The sequence below is a fragment of the Acomys russatus genome, chromosome 25 (assembly GCF_903995435.1).
Source record: "Acomys russatus chromosome 25, mAcoRus1.1, whole genome shotgun sequence".
Lineage (NCBI taxonomy): Eukaryota > Metazoa > Chordata > Mammalia > Rodentia > Muridae > Acomys > Acomys russatus.
In genome coordinates this window covers 26,540,247-26,561,977 of record NC_067161.1, presented here as the reverse complement: position 1 = coordinate 26,561,977, position 21,731 = coordinate 26,540,247, and the positions used below count along the sequence as shown (strand labels likewise).

The following is a 21,731-nucleotide window of genomic DNA, read 5'->3' as shown; positions in this document are numbered from 1 at the left end:
TACGGGCTGTGTTACACACACACACACACACACACACACACACACACACACACACACACGTGCACATACTTATCGATGCCCCGAAGTTCTGTTAAACGCATTTCTTGGAAGTTGTGCCATAATTTCCCTTACAGGAAAACTGCTGTAGCTTATTATACAGTGACTGCTGTAGTGTAACACCCTGCAAAAGTGCTTTGCATTATGATCTACTGTCAGCATATTTGAAATGCATTTTAATGTATCCTGGTTGTGTATTTGAGAATAGCTGATAGCGAATGGAATCTAGACTGCTATTAGCTTATTGTATTAGTAATTTATATATATATATTGCAGTAACAAACCAGATCCAAGTGTTGGGGCTCAGCTCATCCTCAGAACGAAACTGTCTGGTATGTGTAAAATTGAGACTGATACTTGCCCACATAAGTCTAATAATCACATGCGAATTCCCACTGAGAAAACAAATGTTTAAATGCAGTAGGGCTAGAAAACAACTGTAAATTCATGCTCTGTGTCAATGCTGACTCTCCACTGTTGAGAAGGTAGAAGCTTCTCAGAGCAACCAGAAGGACAGTAATTATCCTGCCTGGGGCAGCATCAGAGAATGGACTCCTTTTGGTTTTAACTGAACAGTCAGAGTTAGGAAATTGGGTGGTATGGAAGGCTTCTCAGACCTCGGAGAAATGCATTTGCACCTCTGCTTCTTGGTGACCCACACAGCAGCTGGCATGCTGTGCTGAGCAGTTCTCTGCTCATGGTTGGCCTTTTTGGATGATGGGATGAAGAGGAAGATAAAAAGTGAAAGAGCAATAAACTGAAGTCATGAACCTGGCTGAGCATCTCATTTGCAACGTTTAGGAAACATAACTTCATGTTCATCTAAGTCAGTGGTTCTCAGCCTTCCTAATGCTGCTACCCTTTAATATAGTTCCTCATGCTGTGCTGACTCCCAACCATAAAATTATTTCATTGTTACTTAGTAACTGTAATTTTGCTACTGTTGTGAGTCGTAATGTAAATATCTGTATTTTCTGGTGGTCTTAGGAGACCCCTGTGAAAGGGCCATTTGACCCCCAAAGGGGTCATGACCCACAGGTTGAAAAGTGATCTAAGTGAAGGACTTCATTGTTATGACATGCAGAGAAGAAAAACATGTTGCATGGATTTGGGGGGTTATAATTGATGATAAAAGACAGAAGGAAGTTATTTGCTGGAGGACCCCTATGCCTTCAGAAATTCAGGGGAGTAAATTCTCTCACACATACCCAATGGTAAAAATTGCCTATGAGTGTCCTGAGGCTACATGTTACTGTTGTTTTCCTATCATGCTGGTGGTCACAGAAACTTAACATGATAGCAAGATAACACTGTGCTTTGCTACAAAGTCTCACATCTACATGCTGACCTCTTAGATTAAGACATGGACCTTCGATTAAAATTCTACCAGAACAATCCCTTCATGACCAAGGTTTTCTATACAAGTGGACAAAATGAGCGTTCTACTTATCTCCCGCCTGACAATTTCATTTTGCATTATCATCATCACAAAGTCAGTTGATATTGCCTAAATGACCCAGACATAGAAGAACTCTAGACCACTCTGGAAAAAACAAATGTTTGGTGTAAAATTTGCAGGTTACTTGAACTACATTACCCACACTCCTGAAAGGACTGGGTTTTAACTGACACACTTTATGAGTTTATCTTGTATTGTTTCTAACCCTTAAAAACAAATTTTGTGTGTTGATAGCCAAGGATCCACAGTCCTAAGAACTTGTACCTTCATTTGCTTAGTCGATCTATTCCATCGATCACACCGATGCTAAATTAAAGAACAATATAGAACTGCCCCTCCATTCCACCCCCCAATACTCCGGCCAGAAGCATCAGTGCTTCCTGTGAAAGGAACTATATGGTAAAATTTGAAGAAAGAGGTGTTTTTGTAAGGCCATCTGTATCCATCCATCTCGCCAGTCCAAGACAGTCTAAGAAAATAAAGAAATATTTTTCTTAGCCAAGCAAGGATCCTCATTCTAAATGAATGGAGAATGAAAGTCTACATTTAATCTGTACAGTTACAGCATGCACTACCAAGTTTCCATGGAGAAACAGAAGTTGTCCTATGGATTCTAAGAAAGTGAGTTCCCAATTCAGAGTACCCTGTGACTTTTGTCATTATCCTCTTTTCTGATTCCTACAAAGTGAGCCTAATTAAGAACCTCCCTCATTAGTCTTCCAGAAAAATTAGCACAGCTTATGCTAATTACTCCTGCAAAATTTAATAAACTCGTTGAAATGGGAATAGTCTAATGAGGTTTTATTTATTGAACTAAGATAACTCCAAGGGAAAAGGTTAGGACACAAGGATATCCGCTGAAGTAACAAAACTACAATGTATTCAATTGCTAAACAGGAATTTTATTGCAAACCTTTTAAATTCAAATCTGAGTTTCGTGTGTGAATGTTAAATCAATCCCCACCTTAATTCAATAACTGGGAGTCATTTTTTTGCTTTTTACTTTAACAATAATTACTGCACATCGCCCTTTATCTCAAAGATAATGAAATTTGCTGTTGTTAGTTCCTGCTCATCAGCTATTAAACATAACACATTTGACTTTTCCCATGTCCGCATAGCCCAAATATCTGGATCATTGGGTACAGGCTGGGGTTTTATGATTCTTAATCAAGCTATTTGGCATCGAGCGGAAACGTAACCTAGCAGTTGCCTCCAGATGCCCCTTTCTACACCACACAGCAATTTTCCAATAAACATTTTGACAAATTGTCATGACTGAAAAAAGTAATTTGGATCATATTTTCTTACTTTGTTGCATGCCACTGGAAGGAAATAGAAACTTGTCTGTCCAACTGCTGATTTTGTTAATTTCATTTTATATGCGTGCTCGCATGCGTACGTGCAAACACACGCACACACACAATTTGCCAAACTGAGGTCTTCAAATCACTGGCAACAAACAATGTCCCCAAATTTTAACACAGAAATGCCTGGCCCTGCACCAGTGCTATGTGACCAGAAAGCCTCTTCCATCTACGCTATAAATAGTTTTCCTGAATAATCACTGCTAAAAGTCTTTTGACTGATAAAAATAGCAGTGTTCTTCCAAATTCCGAAGGCCAAGCAAAGGGAGCTAAAAATTATTAGCTTTCAAAAAGAGGTGACTGTGTGTTAAAGCTATGTAACTTCTAAGGCCACCACAGCCTTATATTGCATACAATATGCATATTATAAAAAACGGAGTGTTGTTACTGAGTACAGCAGGCTCAGAGACTCGGATCCATAAATCCAAAAGCAAACCAAACCCTAAGCACGTAACAGATATTATGCAATCAGTAACACGGAATTGGAAACTGAAATCCAAATACTGTTGCCATCATATTTTCCCCGTTTGCCGCAATTTTTGCAGAGTTGAAAAATGTTTTCTGTTCTGTTCTCTCTTGCCGACATTCTTGTGATCTTCATGTCTTGCTTTTAGAAAGGGAAGTTTCACATATCGGCAGAGACAGAAGTCGAGGGTTTGGATGGATTTTTTTTTTTTTTCCTTAAATCTTTGGCAAAATGAAGGGGCAAATAACTTTGAAAACTCACATGCGAACAGAAATAGCCAACTGGGAGCTTTGCCTATCAACTGGTCTCATTTGTCAGATAGTTTATGTCAGACCATGGCAAATGCCAGAAAATAAATGTATATTAGGAACTGAACACATCCAGGTTGTCTCAGCCGTTGTTTAAAGTGTGCCTACCTTAAAGAAATAAAATTAGCTGTACGGGGCTTTGTCTAACTGAAACAGGGGTGGGGGGTTAGTGGGGGCGGAAAGTATAGCTGCCATGAATAATATCTCTAAAGCCACCAACAGCATAAAGTCCAGACTTATTTTGCCTAAATTGTTTGAACTCCCCTAGCCAAGAAAACGGTTTTAAGTACCCTACTGGGACAGATGCAAGGCGGCCACAATAGAAGCCACACTAATGCAATCCAGGTAACACAATCCTGTTTCAAAAACACGGGCGGGCTAATTACAGCGCTGCTGAGTCAAGTTTCTCCTGCCATTGCAACCCACAGGAACAGGTCAAAATCAGATGTTATTCAAACCACAGTCATATCAGCCTTTTGCATCAGAGTCACAGCTTAAAACCAAACGAAGAACTTTAAAGCTTAACCCATTCACAAGGGTTCGTGTTTTCATTGCCAAGTGGCACAGTAGGTCCTCCTCATCGCGTAAATGGAAAGGGACTATGAGACACCGCAGAATGCTTATGGTTTCGAAGTTTGGAGAGTACTCAGGCAGGCTCTTTGATGAAACGTTTTCTTTTTAACACAAGAGTAAGAAGCGCTTGCTTCAAAAAAGGAAGCACTGTTCTGAAAGGTACACGCTAATGACGCCAACGTGGAAGAAAACAATTTTATGAATGACATATCTGCTCTCTCAGATAAGCGCACCACTCTCATTCAGAGGGCACCAGGCAGCATCTCTGTACATTGAACCTTCACCTCTTTTAACTTGGTACCAAGATATTATTGTGCATATCAAATATATATGTATATATGTATGTATATATATATATATATATATTTCATGACCATTAGCAAGACATCTCTGACTAGAAAATTCAACTGAAGTGAAACTTTTACAAAACTACTTGGAGATCAATATTGAGCTAAGAACTTGAAGACGTGGAGAGGACATAGTCAACAATATTTTGATAGAAACAAAGATGTACAAGCTAGATACCTTGGTTTCATTACCTGAAAAATGATAGATCAAAATGTAAAAACATAAAGAATTTGACGAGTTGTCCTTGCTGCATCTTTGTGCTGGCGTTGCCCAAGACAATATTACCAAAGCCCAAAGAGGGAGGTTCATTTGGCGCTAAGTTCCTCAACGAAGAAATTTGCCTTATTTGAATGAAGACTCTTTTCCTCCAGTGAGTAGAAGATGCTAGCTCTTTTCCTAGCTGACAACTGACAGCCTCCATAAAGCTTCCAGGCCATTTAACTCCCTGTGAGTAATGCTATGTAACAAATGGTTTATCATACATGTTTCCATACAATGAATTTCAATAATTAAAATGTAAAATGAATATTTGGGATGCCACTCTGCATAATGTGTGCACATCGACTCAAAACTGCACTGGCAAACTGAAACAGATGTACTCTTCTACAGTGATTTACTTGGTCATGTCAGATTAGTAATATGGATCTGTTTAAAAACACAATAATTAAGACAACCAGGATAAATTAATCAGCTTACAATACTGTGTGAGCTGCAATCAAACCCGGAAATAACAGTAGAAAAATCTTGGTTCACAGATCTCTTTAAACTGCTTTTATGCATAAATAAAACCTTAAAATGTAGATGGATTACGTCCAACAGAACTACTGTAGCTAAAAGTGATAATGATTCAAACATTTTTCAAATAAAAGTTAAATATTTATAAGCACCCAACCACATTTCATAAATCACAAACTATTATTATTTTATTTCTGAAGCTTCCTGGTACGGCACAGGGACTGAGCCACAGAGAGTGAGGAATGAACGCACACACATATATATTACTTTACGAGCATTAATCAGACACAAAACCAGAGCCGTCCAAGAAACAGGCCGCCAAAGAGCATTCCATATGGCTTTCCCAGAAATCATAATCACTCGGCGCAGTGAAAGTCAGGACCAACAGGCAAACTTCAGCCACAGCATCCCTAACCCTCGCCCACGAGCGACACAACGCAGGTGTTTCATTATAATGAGGAATAAGAAAATCCAGTGAAAGAAGAGTGGTCCCTACCTGTCAATTATCACTGGATCTGAGGGAGTCTCATTTCGGTTGCCACAGCTTTTCTTGTCACAACAGCGGCTATGGAGCAAAAGCGAGAGGATTTAGTACCAGCCATTACAATGTAAAAATCATCATTTAAGCAGACAGAAGGTTCAAATTGCTGGGTTGCAAATGCTAGAATTACCACAAAGCCATACCTGGCAATCAATGGATCCTAGGGACAGAAAATTCTATTTGGGTCACTTATGGGTTAATAGCCAGGCTTAACCTCTCCCTGCTCGGGAGGACAGGAGAGGGAAGGGGGCCCTCCCAGAACCAGGAGTACAGCCCTAAGATGGGGTCTCTCCTTCACTACACAGGTATTGGCAGAGTTCACTGTGAAGGACTGTATTCTTACATCTACCCAATGAGAATACTCAGGGTTGTGGGTGGATAGAACATTCTTCCCTCAAGAACACCCTAATTGTGTGGAAGGCGTCAATAATGAGGATGAGTGATTCCCCCCACCTCTAGTCACTCTGCATTAAATGGATTCTTTTTTTTTCCCCCTTCTCTTTTAGATGGGTGGCGCGTTCTTCCACCACAACCTTCTCAAAAAAAATCCCAGCGCGATGACTGTTTACATTTGAATATCTTCGAGAGAATAAAGACAACACATAATGGTCCAAATAAGGAGAAGGTGAGAGAGAAGAAACTGAAGAATCTATTCTTAGTCCTCTGGCTTTAGTGGCCATCACTGGCCAGCACTTTAGTTTTCTGAGCGAACTGGGGACAGCAGACCCACTGGCGGCTAGTACAGCCCTGACTGTAAACATTAGGACACAGGAAGAACAGGCCTGAGCAAAGAAAGTAGCCCTAATACCCAGATCATACTTTGTTATGACCTTGACAAGACTGCCAGGCTTAAAAAAAAATCCCAAGGTGTTTCAAAGGGGTGAATAAAAACACCTTGTATTTCTTTTCTCTTTCAAGACAGAGTTTTATGCAGCCAAGACTGGCCTCAGGCTTGCTGTGTCGCTAAGAATAATCTTGAACTTCGGATCCACCTGCTCAGTGCTAGCTGCGATTATAGGTGTACACCCACGTCATGCTATAGTCTTGAGGATTGAACTTAGGGCTTCCCGCATGCACTCCACCACCTGAAATATACAACCCCCAGCTAAAACTGTCATGTTTCTGAAAAATATCCACCCTCGAACTATGCATCTGAAATACTATTGTAAGTAACAATCCCTCCACCCCGGGCTGGTCTTCACTCAGGACTACTACCCCGTGGAAGAACATGATTGATCAATAAAGAAGGCTGGAAGGTGACCCAGGAGCTGTATTCCACTGCATACCATAAGAAAAATACATACTTTTCACCATTTGTCTCATACATTCTAATGTATGCAAATACAGAGACACAGACAGACAGACAGAGACAGACAGACAGACACAGACACAGACAGACAGAGATAGACATAGGCAGACAGACAGAGAGAGACAGAGACACAGAGACAGACAGACAGAGACAGAAAGAGACTAAATTTAGATATCTGCTGGATATTACCAATCACTGAGCTTCATTTTTCAGGACCCAGAAATATTTCCAAACATAGTAAGTCTTTCACCAAAGTTGAGACATCTTCCTCTCTTTGACTGTATCCCTGAGGGACAAACCAGCTTAGTGCTAGATCTATGTCTTTATCTTCAGAAGGCACTGGAAAGAATTGTGTCTCCGTTCTCAAAGCCCCAGCTAAAAAACACTGTCTCAAAAGAAGAAAAAATAGAAAGAAAGAAAAGAAAGGAAGGAAGAAAGGAAGAAAGAAAGAAAAAGAAAAGAGAAAAACACTTCTGGTTCATCAAAAACTCTTTTTTTTTTTTGGGCCAAAGTTCTGTTCCAGTAGTAAGTCACACTATGTGGTGGGTGGCCCAAGGTATCCTATCTAAGAGATGAATAAAGAAATGGGAGAAACAAAGAACTTAAACTCCACTCCAGGGGCCAGCAAGATGGTTCAGCAAGCAAAGGTGCTCATCATCAAGCCTGAAGACCTGAACTCATTCACAACCCACAGGGAAGGAGAAGAAAATCTACTTCCTCAAGTTGTCCTCTGATCTCCATATGTTCATCATAGCATACACACTCACATACACATGCACACACAAAATGTGTAAAACAGTATGTGAAAACCCAACTTCACTACCCCTGAAAGCTGATCCCCTCCACCAGTATTCCCTCAGCTTGCCAAGTTAGCATCATAATTGAGAATGGCTGGTCCCATTAAGAACCCAAGATGGGGCAGTAGCAAGATCACCCTTATGTTAATACCCTGTCCCTACTCCACATCTGAGAAGCCTGGGCTATGAGGAGTGAGTGATGTTCAAAAGCAGCCCACTGACACAGCCATGCCCCTTTACCAGGGAGGAAAGCAGTTAGATGAGAAAGCCTGTTCCTCCTCCCTTCTCCTAGAAGAAGAAGAAGAAGAAGAAGAAGAAGAAGAAGAAGAAGAAGAAGAAGAAGAAGAAGAAAAAGGAGAAGGAGGAGGAGAAGAAGAAGAAGGAGAAGAAAAAGAAGAAGAAGGAGAAGAAAAAGAAGAAGAAGAAGAAGAAGAAGAAGAAGAAGAAGAAGAAGAAGAAGAAAAAGAAGAAGAAGAAGAAGAAGAAGAAGAAGAAGAAGAAGAAAAAGAAGAAGAAGAAAAGAAAAGAAGAAGAAGAAGAAGAAGAAGAAGAAGAAGAAGAAGAAGAAGAAGAAGAAGAAGAAGAAAAAGAAGAAGAAGATCCTTGGTGGCTGCACCCTCACCACAGTCCTTAGTGGGTGAAATGTCCTCAGGGACCTCGTCCAACTTGTTTGATGGTAACTATGGTCAAGGACCCACCCTTTGAGTCTATAGCTTCTCCCCCAGCCCATCGCCACTGTCTTCAGCCCAGTTGCTTTGATTTATTTCTGGGAGTACTGCAACATCTCCCTCTTAGTCTTGCTGTCTCCACTTTGACTCCATCTAATAGATCTGTCCCATCTAGCGGATCTTTGTGAAACGTCCAGGGGACTGTGCCATTTTGTCGTCTAAGGCCTTTGAACAGCCTCCCACTATGCTCTGAATAAATCCATGAAATGGCATAATGCCAGGCCACTGACCTGCTACCCTTTTTCTGCAGCTTACCAAGCTCCAGCCTCATGGGTCAGCTGTGATCCCTCCAGCCTGGCATGGTCCCTCAGACCTCAGGTCCAGGTCCAGCAAGCTTCTGTGGGCAGCCTTGATTTGGAGTATTGTTCTCTAACTCATTTTTTTGCAGTTTTTTTATTAATTTATTCTTGTTACATATCAATGGTTATCCCATCCCTTGTATCCTCCCATTCTTCCCTCCCTCCCATTTTCCCCTTATTCTCCTCCACTATGACTGTTCCTGAGGGGGATTTCCTCCCCCTGTATATGCTCATAGGGTATCAAGTCTCTTCTTGGTAGCCTGCTATCCTTCCTCTGAGTGCCACCAGGTCTCCCCCTCCAGGGGACTCTGAGATTCCATCTTACACCCATCAGAATGGCTAAGATCAAAAATTCAAGTGACACCACATGCTGGCGAGGATGTGGGGAGAGAGGAACACTCCTTCATTGCTGGTGGGAATGCAAACTAGTACAGCCACTTTGGAAATCTATCTGGTGCTCTCAGAAAACTGGGAATAGGACTTCCTCAAGACCCAGGTATTCCACTCCTTGGAATATACCCAGAAAATTTGCTCAACCATGTTCATAGCAGCCTTATTCATAATAGCCAGAACATGGAAACAGCCTAAGTGTCCCTCAGTAGAAGATTGGGCATTTTTTTTTTGGAAGTTTTTCCCATTCTGCACGCCCTTTTTGCTAATTCATATGTGTCATGAAGGTAGAAACTGTCCATATCACTTACCTAATGCATAACACTTGAGGTAGAATATCATAGCTCAGATATTAAATGTCTTAATAAATAAATGACTGAATGAATGGATGGCTGTTAATCAACAACTTTATGAATAAGTATGGTGTACTGGGGAGACATGGCAGATTAAAAAAAAAACATAAAGCTGACTCCCTGGGAAAGTACTGTGTGCTCTATCCCGCCCCACACAGGAAACCACCTCCCCCAACAAATGTCACTCTTGGCCCCAGAGATGTACTTCACTTATGTAGAGTCCTCATCTCCATAACACAAAGACAACAGTAAGACGAACTAAACCAGGTCTCTATGCTGTGACTCCAAGGGGACTCAGAGAAATGGGTATGTGAAAAAGGACAGAATGGAAAGTAAATAGGCAGCATCAAAAAGGTAATTAAAGGAAAGAATAGAAGGCACTGGACACTTAGAAAGAAAAGTTTATACAAAACACTAACGCTAGATTAAACACTTTGCTGTATTTTGTGTAACACTGTGGCATCATAAATATAGTCGACATTTCCTACACACAAAAGCAACCCAAAAAGCATCTACGTTATCATGCCACTAAGATACAAAGAGAGGATGTGATCCTGAAGTGTCCCTCACAGGCTCCTATGAAGTCTAAATCTCTAGCTGGACTCCCTATTTTGGAAACCAGAGGAAGTATGTCTCTAAGACATGTCCTTGGGGGGTGTACTTGCCCTGGGACATTCCTATATCTCTTTTTCTGCTTCCTGGGCATCGGGAGCTGAGCAGCTTTTCTCCACCAGGCCTAGTCCTGTGATGTTCTGCCTCATTATGGGTCCAGAAACATAAAGTGACCATCGACTGAACCCTTTGAAAAACAAGCCTAAAGAAATCCAATTTTATTCCTTCTCAAGTCTCTGATGGGGTTGAAGACCAGATAGTTTAGTTTTACAATGAAGCTTGGTTGTTTAGGGGTTAAGATGTTTTTAGGTCTAGATAGAGGTTTAAGTTGATAATGACGAGATATGATAGTTACTGATTTACATTCAGAATTTTAGACTCACCAAGATAGTAAAGATGTTTTCTTCAGGGCTGTCAAATACAAATAGCCAAAACACTAAGAATGTAATAATTCCTGATTGTTTCATGGTTCTTCTTCCTGTAGGTAGCTTATTGTATATATGTGTAATAATATAAATGCATAGGTAAAAAAATTTAATTATTAATTAAAAAAAAGAAATCCTTCCTCCCTTAGTTTCCAAGAGATATTTTACCAATGCAGTGAAAATCAACAAAGATGTGCACAGACACATGTACATATGCAATACAAGTGTGTATGTATCTGGAAGTACAAATATGTGTATGCACATCTATATTCATGGAATTCAACACACTAAAAAGAATGGTGGTAGGGTTGACACACTACCGTGGAAGAAGTCTACACTATATTATGAGTTAAGAAATCAAGTTACAGGCTGAAGAGATGGCTCAGTGGTTAAGAGCACTGCCTGCTCTTCCAAAGAACCCGGGTTCAATTCCCAGCACTCACATGGCAGCTCACAACTGTCTGTAACTCCAAGATCTGACGCCCTCACACCAACACACATAAATTTAAAAAATTAAATAAATAAAAAATATTTTTTTAAAAAAAAGAAATCAAGTTACAAAATAGTATAGACAGTGTGAACCGCCTTCTGGAAGAATGAGTGAAAGAGAAGGAAGAGAGAAATGTTCACAAGTCTGATATACTTCAACATTTCACATAAGTCTCTGCTGCTTAACCAAGGTCTTGGGTGCTTGGCCATCCCAGAACTCTGTAGCTTCTCTCCAGTTTCTTCAGGGCATCAATTTTCAACTACACATTTAGTCATTGTCTAATTTTATTATCTGTCTCTCATGCTTGACTTTAAAGCCCACAAAGAGAGATAAGTAAACTATTAAGTTCTCATCTACAACACCAGCAGTGGCAATTAAAAGAAGCTGAATTTCAAAAGTTGACTTTGGCATAAATGAATAAGAGCCCTGAAGGGTAATCTAGAAAAGCCCAGAACAGGCAGCAGACAAATGGAGGAAAGTACTTCACTTCCATTCCTCTTCAGTGTTCTGCTTTGTGCTGCAAAGACACTTTCCTCCTAAAAAATAAATGAAAAGTCAACCTCTAGCAGAAGGCAAGAGTTTGGGTCTTCCTTTCTACCATGTGGGTTCCTGGGGCTCAAACTCAGGTGTCAAGGCTGAGTTGACATCCAGTATGCAGTAGCTTCCCAGAGCCAAGCAAAGAGCTGCCCCGCTTGACCCTGTGAAAGTCTCTTGTGGTAGTTCTTCCATCTCGGTCTGAACTGACCCACTTCTTTTACACTAAAGTCAAACAAAGGAAAATGGGCCCCGACCTCAGCTGTGCTGGAGACAGGCATCAATGGGGAGGGACCAAGCTGGAAGAGCAAAATCACTAATGTGTAGGCAGAGGAGAGCTTATGCTGAAGCGACCCCGCAAATGACACAGTTGAAGAAGCTCTTACAGAGAAAAGAAACCATGTTGATGAAAGCAAACAGAGTGAGCATGCCGGAGGCCCTCATCCACTCACACAGTGTCTCTCAGCCTCCTGCCATCTGTGCCTGCACGGGTTCAGCACATGCTCCCTATAGCAGGCATCTACTGAGGGGACTTGCATTTCCCTAATTTGATTTGCCCAAGATCAAGAGCTCCCCCCGCAAAAAAAGCAGGCAGGTGTCACTGCTCTTTGCAGCCCCCTTTTAAAACTGCAACCCAAGTGACAGGATAACCATGTGGTCAATCACAGCAGTAGGTCTTCCACACCTGGGGACAGAGACTCAGAGCCACCACAGCCTTTTCGTCAGCAGGACCATGTATCTCCCAGCTAGTTCTGCACACTTGGGGAAAAGGCAGATTTAGAGTCCCTTCCTTAGTAGCTAACACAGGTGGCAGATTTCTAGTGAGCTGACTCACGGCTTCATAAATCAGGACAGGAAACATCTGAATGCTCCCTAGTCTTGGTGCCTGCAAGTCCTCATCTCAAGCACATAACTTCTTTCTGTAAGTAGAGCCTCTTGCCTCTGGAGACTGGGGCCCTTTAAGGTGGGGACAATTAAGACCCAAGTCTTGTTACCTAGCTCTGCTTGGGCCAGAACTCACCATCCAGGACATGCTAGCGTCCTCTTCTTCCTCCTCCTCCTCCTCCTTCTCTTCCTCCTCCTCCTCTGCTTCCCAGGTGCAGGGATTACAGACAGGTGCAACCACTCCTTGCTAAACTGGGAGTCCCAGTAAAAAGTAAGATTCCTGTCCTACTCAGCCCAAAGAGGCTAGAGGAGGTATGTGAATTACCAGGACAGTCTGATTAATGCTAACAAAGGGGTTAAGTTCTGAATCAGCTACATTGACGCCTCTCTCCTCTACCATCCTCCCACACCTGCAAGTTCCCTGTCTTCTGAACACTCAGCCTTCAAGCACTCAGTCTTGTGGTCTCTGCCTCTTCTGCCTTGCCTCGGCGCTCTGGGCCCTGCGTACTGATGGGGTTTGTATCCAGATCTCTCCCGATTCACTCTCTGTGTTTGCAGATGTTGTGTGGTTTTTCTTCATTTCTCTGAAGTGCATTTCTTTCCCAAGCAGCATTCTTACTGTAAGAGTGGCCAGCACTTTTAGCCAGTTGGGTCCATAAAGACTGTACCTACATGAATCTACTTTCTGGGTCACTAGTGATCTGGGGCTTTTCACTCTCTGCCCCATCTGCATCTCAGCAGCACTAAAATGTGTGGCTGATTTCCCCACCCTGATACCCTCTTTCTTCATTCTTTCAAGCCCCATATACTAAAGGCTCCCCTTATTTCTGTAGTGTGACCTTCTTCTGACTCGGTGTGATCACCCTCTCAGGAATGGAGCCGGTCACTCCTCTCGTCCTCTTCTGCCATAGTTCTCACTCCCATCCTCCACACAGCCTCAACTCTCACCTTTGAAAAACCCAGTCTGAAGCTGGTTATCTTTCACCAACTCCCTCTTCCTGGCTTCAGGCCACATGTTTGCCTAGCTGTAAACGTCCACAAAGCAATCCTGCCTGGACCACAAACGCTTCTTTATGCCGCCTCTAAAATCCATCTCCCATCTCATCGTCCTCCACTCCCACTGTTATGAGCCACCTACAAACATGTCCTCTTTCCTCTCTGTCAACAGAGTCTTTTGCCTCAACCCTCCATCACATTAAACCCTTTGCCCAGTGAAGTCTATTTGGCTACTTAATGTTTTCTACTGCAAGCTCTCCTATTTTCTTATTTTAAATTCCCCAAGGCTTTGCACATAGTAGGTACCAAAAAAAAAAAAAGCAATAAAGACACACACCATCACCACAACTGTAGTGAACCGGGCACATTCAGGTTTTAATAGACACTAAACCTCCTTCCAAGGTTTTCTTACCATCAGCTACTTTGAGCACCAAAGTATCAAATACTTGGCCAGGCAGGGATTTTTGTCTCTACTGCTGCTTCTGCCAATAAAGCTTCAAATCATAACAGGCTTTTGGTTCTGACTCTGCCAAGTATCATGGTAAGAATTTATATGGACTATAACACTTAAACTTAACTACCACCCTATGAGGTAGCATTAAAACCCCATTTCACAAATGGGGCAGCTGAAACATGTAGGAAAACTGAGTCACTCCCTGGCCTTCAAGGGCCTTGGCTGAATAAAGACAGATAGTAAGGTGTCACTGCAGGGACAGGGAGCGCTGCGAAGTTAAAAGCACCTGGTATATTGGACTGCTTACAAGGGGCTATGACTTGGACCAAGGGCCAGAGGTGCTTCCCAGGAGAAGCCACCCGTAAGCGGTGTGTCTGAAAGAGGAAATCAGAGTCAACCTGGGAAAGAGGAAGGAAGAAAAAGCCTATCCAATAAGCAGGCTATAAATAAAAGATGCAAGAACTGTTCTTTAGGAGGGTGCCTCTAAACTGCTGTCTCCCTGGGTGCTGGATAAAAAGAACATCTGCTGACCGGCCGGGACACCAAGTCCCCCTACCAAGCTGACTTCGTAGTCTTCATTTGCTTTCAAGCACGGAAGCTAGGGTGTTCATATAAGCAAATCCCTTATAGAATCCTACTTTAAAAAAAAAAAAAAAAAAGGACTCATAGAGCCATATTATCTTAAGAGCCTCCCAACCGTGATTGCTGTGATAGATTCCAATTCACCAAAAGGCAGAGGCTTTCTCATAATGTTATACAGGTGCTCCGTATCATCAAGCCAAAGAGGGTTTATCTCCAAGAGTCAATAATTATAAGCTAATGATGGTAATTTCTTTAGGCATCTCACGCAATGGGGTCACCTTCTCCACAAAACACAATGGCGTGCCTTTTTCTTCTTAATTTACAACACCTGAGACAGGACCGTCTCCTTACTTATCTTTTCCTTTTCCCTTCCATTTGCCTGTAATGAACAGAACGCACCAAGCTCTTTCTCGCGGATCGAAATCCTGTCTCCTTCATCATAGCCAGTGTACTATAAACACACAGCTTTTGTGACATCAACGCAAAGTTTTATTGTGCCGTTAGCTTTGATAGAAAGCACTGCAGAAAGTTGTTTAGAAATTAAATATCTAAAACAAGCTATTTTAAAACCCAGGGCCTTCACTATTTCATGTCTGCAATGAAGAAATTTCATCTTGGGGAGAGCAAGCTGTCTTTCACACCATATGGCTAATGGTGGTGCATAGCAATTAGCCAGGCTGATTAATGGTGAACAGATTCTAATTTTATGCTTATAATTGAGGCTGCATTTGCACCCCTGGTGCAAATTCAGCACATCCCAACTTCCACTTACAACAGGCAAGAAATCAAGAGGAATAGGATGGTATGGAAAGTGAGAATTTTTTTCCTAAAGCCCCCTAAAGAGCATCAGATTTGCAATTTAAAAGACTGTTAGCCACACAATAGATGACAGGTTTGTGTAATGGGGTCATGGCAGCCTGGTAAACAAACAGTGCCCCTTCCACATCTATAGGCAGCCAGGAAAGCCGTAATCTGTAACATTAGCAAGATGACATTTGGAATATGGCTTTTCACTCTTAGCCACACGGTACAAACAGCGTCATTTGCCTTCAGTGGCTTGAGATTTTTATTTTTGCTGTTTTTATGTTTCTGAAAAATAGAGAGAACATCAGCAGTAAAGCACACAAACCAGCATAATAAAGCACTTTGGACCAATGAATTTTAAAAACAAGGAAAATATAAACTGCATTAATAGAGGGGAGGCCTGTGCGTGAAAGGCATAATATATCTCTAAGTAGTTCAAGAATGGAATTCTCTGCAACATAATCCAAACATATGCAGATACAAAATGCAAATCGATGGTGAATGGATAGTGCTTGGCCTGTTGCTTGGAATCCATCTTCCTGTTTCCTGTCTTGCTGCAGTCAGGTGCAGCTCTGCATGGGTAGTTCAGTCTAATGGCATGCTAATTGTAGAAGGCTAAAGAAGTAGAGAAGTGGTTGGCGAAATAGTAATACAGACAGGGTTATGTTTTACTGCTTTCCAAAATGGAACTTGCTCCTTTAATTCTGAAAGGTACCGCTCCACTAGATTATATCCAGTTCATAGGCACAGGGTGAAACTCACTTTTCTTACTAATATTAAGAAATCCCACACCATTTGGGAGTGTTCTGCTACTGTCTTACATCTGGAGAAAAACAACCTGGTTTTTTAGAATAATTAACAGGTTTTACAAATCACTGAAGTGAAAATGTGTGAAACTCTTGTATATCTTAGAACTATAAATCAGAAGTATTTTTTTTTTTTTTTTAAGAAGGAAAAGTAGAATTTGTGTAGACACAAATGTTAATGCTTGGGATTTCACTCAGAAAACACACAAAGCCCTTTCCATTCTATTTCCACCTGTAGAGTTTTGAGATTACTACCCACCCCACCCTCCAAGAGTCCACGAGCAGCAGATAAGGGCCACCCATGCCAAGATGGGAGCTGAAGAACCACGCTGACTGGTCAATGACATTCAAGGAGCCAAACACACATTATGCCAGGGAGAGCCTGCTCAGCTAACAAAGCAATTAGGAGCCTTTCTCTGATGTAGAGTGGCATCTTCCTGCTTTATCCCATTACTTAGGAGATGTTGGGAGCAAAATGCTGGGTTATTTAACAAAGGAGTAAGAGCACAAATAAAAGGGCTGGCCCCTGCTCTTGCTCCGCTCCTGCGCAGGGCTGGCTGAGGCTGCGGAGGTGAATGTGCTCTCAGATGCCACTTCAGCATGGTTACAGCAGAAAATGAAGACTAGATGCGAGGAGCATGAATTATTTGAGCTTTTAAGGCCTCCTCTTCACTCTCCTTCCCCCAAATCTCAAATCTCACTACCTCCAAGAAATATTAGCTTCATGTTCAGATATGAACAGGGTCACTAAAAGACCAAATGTGAAGTGGAGGAGGAGGAGGAGGAGGAGGAGGAGGAGGAGGAGACAGAGAGAGAGAGAGAGAGAGAGAGAGAGAGAGAGAGAGAGAGAGAGAGAGAGAGAGAGAGATCAGTTTAAGGAGAAATGAGGCTCAGGTATGCGGGCTGTTATATTAAGTAGAAGAACTCAAAAGGGGGAACTGTAACTTTCAAGTTGACCCAAACAGAAGCCTCTACTGACTTCAAGAGAACTCTTACTTCACTAAGCATGCAGTTGAGAGCAAATGTCACCAATAAGGAGGCTGTATTGTATTTGACTTCCCTGTAAAGGATGAGGGAAGGTGCTGCTCTGTGGCCATTAATGGCGAGGCATCAAAACGCAAACCGATGTCTTCCAAGATGAAATGTAATAAATAATTAAGAAGTGGCACGATCCCTGACCCTGCCAAAAGTATCTAAGGATTCTTTCTCTCTAGATCATTTACTAAAAGCAAAATAAACATATGCTCCCACCCCACCCCCGCAATGGAACTGATTTTACCTAGATTTGAGATCCAAATTCGTCTTTACTTTGCTATTTAGAGAGGGAGCAGGGATTGACATTTCTTACCTGCACATGATCTCGTGTGTGAGCAACACTCGGCACATTTCAGGGTTCTTGTCTTGGCCTTCGTACACTATGGCCTGAAAGTAAAGGCACGTTTTTAGCTAAAAATAGAAGCAAGAAGCAGAGCCTTACCTATAACCATCCAGTTCTTCACTGCCTTGCCCCTGCTGGGGGCCAATTAACTTTTAGGAGCAAAAGGCCTCACTGGGATGATTATTTCAGGCCACACTGCTCAGGATCAGCCCAAATTGAGTGGAATGGGATATGATCCTCTCTGCCCTTTCAACCACCTCATTATGACATCTTTGGACCAGCCCATGTGATGGGCGTCTGTTGTCAAGACAACCATAATTCTCTTTTCAATACAGAATAAAAATAAGTCTAATCAATAAAGAGGGAAGCTTCAGAAGGCTGAAGAGATTGCAGTATTTTGTATTTCAAATACAGAAAAGCATGTGGGTTTGATCACCCAGGAGCACACATTTGCTTCACTGCTACTCCCAGACCCCACAGTTAAGAGTTCTACTGTCAAGTAGCAGAAAACAAGTTTAGGAAAAGCTAACCAGTCGAAGCACCAACTGTGTCATTTCTGAAGCGATTCAGTCAGGGAAAACCCCTTTTCCTACCAAGAGGCTGACAACATGTGCTGTTGCAGGGTATACGCCCACCCAAACAGGAACACTTGCCAGCATATGCTGTGTGAATTACAACTCACTCTCAAAATCTGGAGTCCTCAACCACCAGCCACAATGCTTTGCACTCTCTCTGTGTCTCTACATCTGTCTCTGTCTCTGTCTCTCTGTCTCTCTGTCTCTGTCTGTCTGTCTGTCTGTCTGTCTGTCTCTCTCTCTCTCTCTCTCTCTCTCTCTCTCTCTCTCTCTCTCTCCCTCTCTCTCTCTGTAACACAACCACATTTTTGTTTCAGAACACCTACCAAGTTTCCCCAAATCTCAGTCTTGCACATGGATCTACAGGTTACTATCCTAGCCAAAGAAAAACACAACGCTCTTGGTAGGGCAGGGTTCTGCATCAGCATACACTTAGCTCACTTAACACTGTACCACTGCAGAATACTAATATAACACAGCTTCAAATTGCTAATAAAATTACTTTCACACATTCACAGAGCCCTCAGTTTCTTAGTGACAAAACGATTTAAATTAACTGGAGATTATTCTTATTCTTAGGTGGTACATAAAAGTACTTGTGTGCCTAACTTGTCATTCTTACTTAGGCACTTTGGGTTTGAACTTGGAGACAAAACCACCACAGCTTAACACCGTGTGGACAGATCCAAGAGCCATGACTTGGTTATAGCATCTAAACGCAGACCAAAGCAAGCTTTACAACAAATTAAAAATTAAGAAAGAGTGGTTGGGTGGGGAAAAAAAAAAAAAAAGCACATTTTTCTACCATTGGCTGGCCAAAACTATGTTTTTAAAGCTAGCTCACCATAACCTTGCATTTAAAAAAAAAAAAAGTGTTTTGCTTTAACTGTAGATGTCTAAGGAGGTTGAAAGAATATATTTAGAAGTCCAGAATAAGATATTCTTTGCCCAGACTTCTCAAATGTTTGCATTTTACTAAATTCACTTCCTATTTTTCCCCTAAATCACTTTTTATCAAATTGCAGACATGTCCTCAATATATCAGCGTGCATTTCCTGAAAACAAGGCATTTTCATGCATAATCACAGCACAATTATCTAAATCAGAAAATTAGCATTGATACAATAGAATAATCTAATCTCCAGACCTTATTGAGATTTACCAATTACCTAATAATGTCCTTTACAGCAAAAGAAACTCAGGCACTAATCACTGCTCTCAGCTGTCATGTCTCCTTTTATTCCAAATGTCCTCCAGTCATTGTGGCTCATCGTGTTGACTTTGTTAAAAACACAGGCCGGTTCCGTTGTAGAATATCCTCCTGTTTGAGTTTGTCTGGATTTCTCAAGCTCATATTAAAGCCTTAGACTTTAAGGCAGGACAACAGCACAGGGTAATGCTAAATTTCCTCTGAGCTAGGTTCTATTATTTATGAGCTTATTAACAGCATAAACCCTGACCATTTGGTTAAGGTGATGCCCACCATCCGCCAGTAAACACAGGCCAGCTTTTCATGCTATAATAATCTATTTTACTCTTTTTAGTCATTCATAACTGTTTTCTGAGGCAATGAGTTGTGTTATGTTAATGCCCTACTGGGCTTCAAGTCTTTAGTCACTAGTTCTAGCATGCATATATAACTCTCCCTTTACTCTTATTATTTTGTTTAATATATGGGGGGGGTCATGTGCCACTGTGTGTGTGAATTGTATATGTGGGGGGGGGGAGTATATGAGTGTGCATGAGTGTGTGTGTGTGCACACGCGCATATATGTATATGAAGGTCAGAAAACAAATTGTAGGAGTTGGTTCTCTCTTTCCATCATGTGAGGATCAAGAATTGAACTCAGGTCTCCAGGCTTGCTCAGAATGCATCCTCACCTTCTGGAGCCTTCTCACTGGCCCTCTCATCCTCTTTCTTTTAATATTCTTACGTGACCTGATCAAGTTCCCAAGAAGTTGCTTTATTCAGGAAAGTGCATTAATAAAAATTACCCTCAAAGCCAAAAATTGAGGCCAGTGAGATGGCTCAACAGCTAAAGGGGCCTGCAACAAGCCTGGGGGCCAGAGTTAAATCCCTGTGGTTCATACGGTAGAAGAAATGAACTGGAAAATTGTCCTTTGACCTCCACATATGCACTGTGGCACTCATGAGAACCACACAAACATGAGTGAGTGTGTATGTGTGTGTGTGTGTGTGTGTGTGCATGCACACACACACTCGAGCACACACACTAAATAATAAATAATTTAAGTATCTTTTATAAACTTATATGTGTCTCCTTTATTTCCTGAATCACTGTTTTTTGTTTTGTTTTGTTTTGTTTTTGTAAGAAAGAAAGAAAAACACAGTAAATTACTGGTTGGATCTCAAGCATAGTGCTAAAAAATAGTCTAGTGACACATTTCTGCTAACTACTATTATCACTAAACTGTTTCTATGTTCTCCTAAAACTTTATATAACCTCTGCCTCAACTTCAGTGTGTGCCTTGCAGAACTAAAACAAGGAAGTTAGTAAGTCAGTTTACAGGTCTAGTAAAGGTTTCCATAGGAGAGAGGCAGGGAGAGAGGGAGAAGAAAGTGTGCTACTTTTCAGGGGTGGGGGTGGGGGTGGGGCAGGCATATCAGTTACATAAGATCTCAGTTTGAAACTTTCTAGATGAGATAAACATTATTATTTCCAAAGCTACTAGTTGAAGCGAATGAAGCCAGGATAGCATCCAGTTAATAATAACAAGCTACAAGGCAAATCCACTGAGGACTCCCCAGGCAATGCATGACAGGGACTCCCAGAAGCCCGTGTTCTCTCCTTGGTAACTGAGCATCACTTGTTAAAGGCCCAGTCCCTCCATAATGCATCTCTTTACCAAATACCAAGCTACCATGTCGCTGCTGGCGGTGGAGTCAAAACAGAGGATCTTTCTCCAAATCAAGCATAGAAAAATGAAACCGAGAGTTTGGATTTGCTCAGAAATAATTAGGAACTCTGGGGAGATCTGGAGTCTGAGGTTTCTACCTTCCCTCTCTCTAGGCCTGGATAGAATAAGAAGGGTTCTTAATGCGCAGGGGCAGAAAGGAAGTAGCTGCTTCTGGGAAATTCTGCTTTAGAAGTGAGTGGAAGTCTACCGTGGCATAGGAAGGACAAGATTCCTGTCTCTAGACTAAGCTGCACCATCACCCTAAGGGAGCAAGCTTTCCTGTGCAATTCTAAAGCAAAACTCCCTCTAACCCTACCCAATTTTCTTATCACTGAAAAGACTTGTTAAAAACACACATGCACTAAAATACACACACAACACACAGAAAATATGGGTCCAGGGATGAACATACAGATGGGACCTGGTACAGGAAGATATGGCAGATTAGCTTGGATAGCTTCAGTGTGTCACACGGCAACATTAAGACAGACTTCAAACCTTCCTTTCTTTTTTCCCCCTGTCACCTCCAAGTTCCCTCTCC

The 21,731-nt window shown here is 41.8% G+C and overlaps 1 protein-coding gene across 8 annotated transcripts in view; it reads right to left on the bottom strand.

Moving 5' to 3' along the window:
• Window positions 1-21,731, bottom strand: part of Ebf1 (EBF transcription factor 1) — a 431,261-nt gene that overhangs the window by 398,585 nt on the left and 10,945 nt on the right. For all 8 annotated transcript variants that reach the window (XM_051168354.1, XM_051168355.1, XM_051168352.1 and 5 more), the window contains 2 exons: window positions 17,667-17,740; window positions 5,810-5,878 (listed from right to left, as the gene is read on the bottom strand). In XM_051168354.1, coding sequence (XP_051024311.1) covers window positions 5,810-5,878; window positions 17,667-17,740 — 143 coding nt within the window. The remainder of the gene's footprint in view (window positions 1-5,809; window positions 5,879-17,666; window positions 17,741-21,731) is intronic.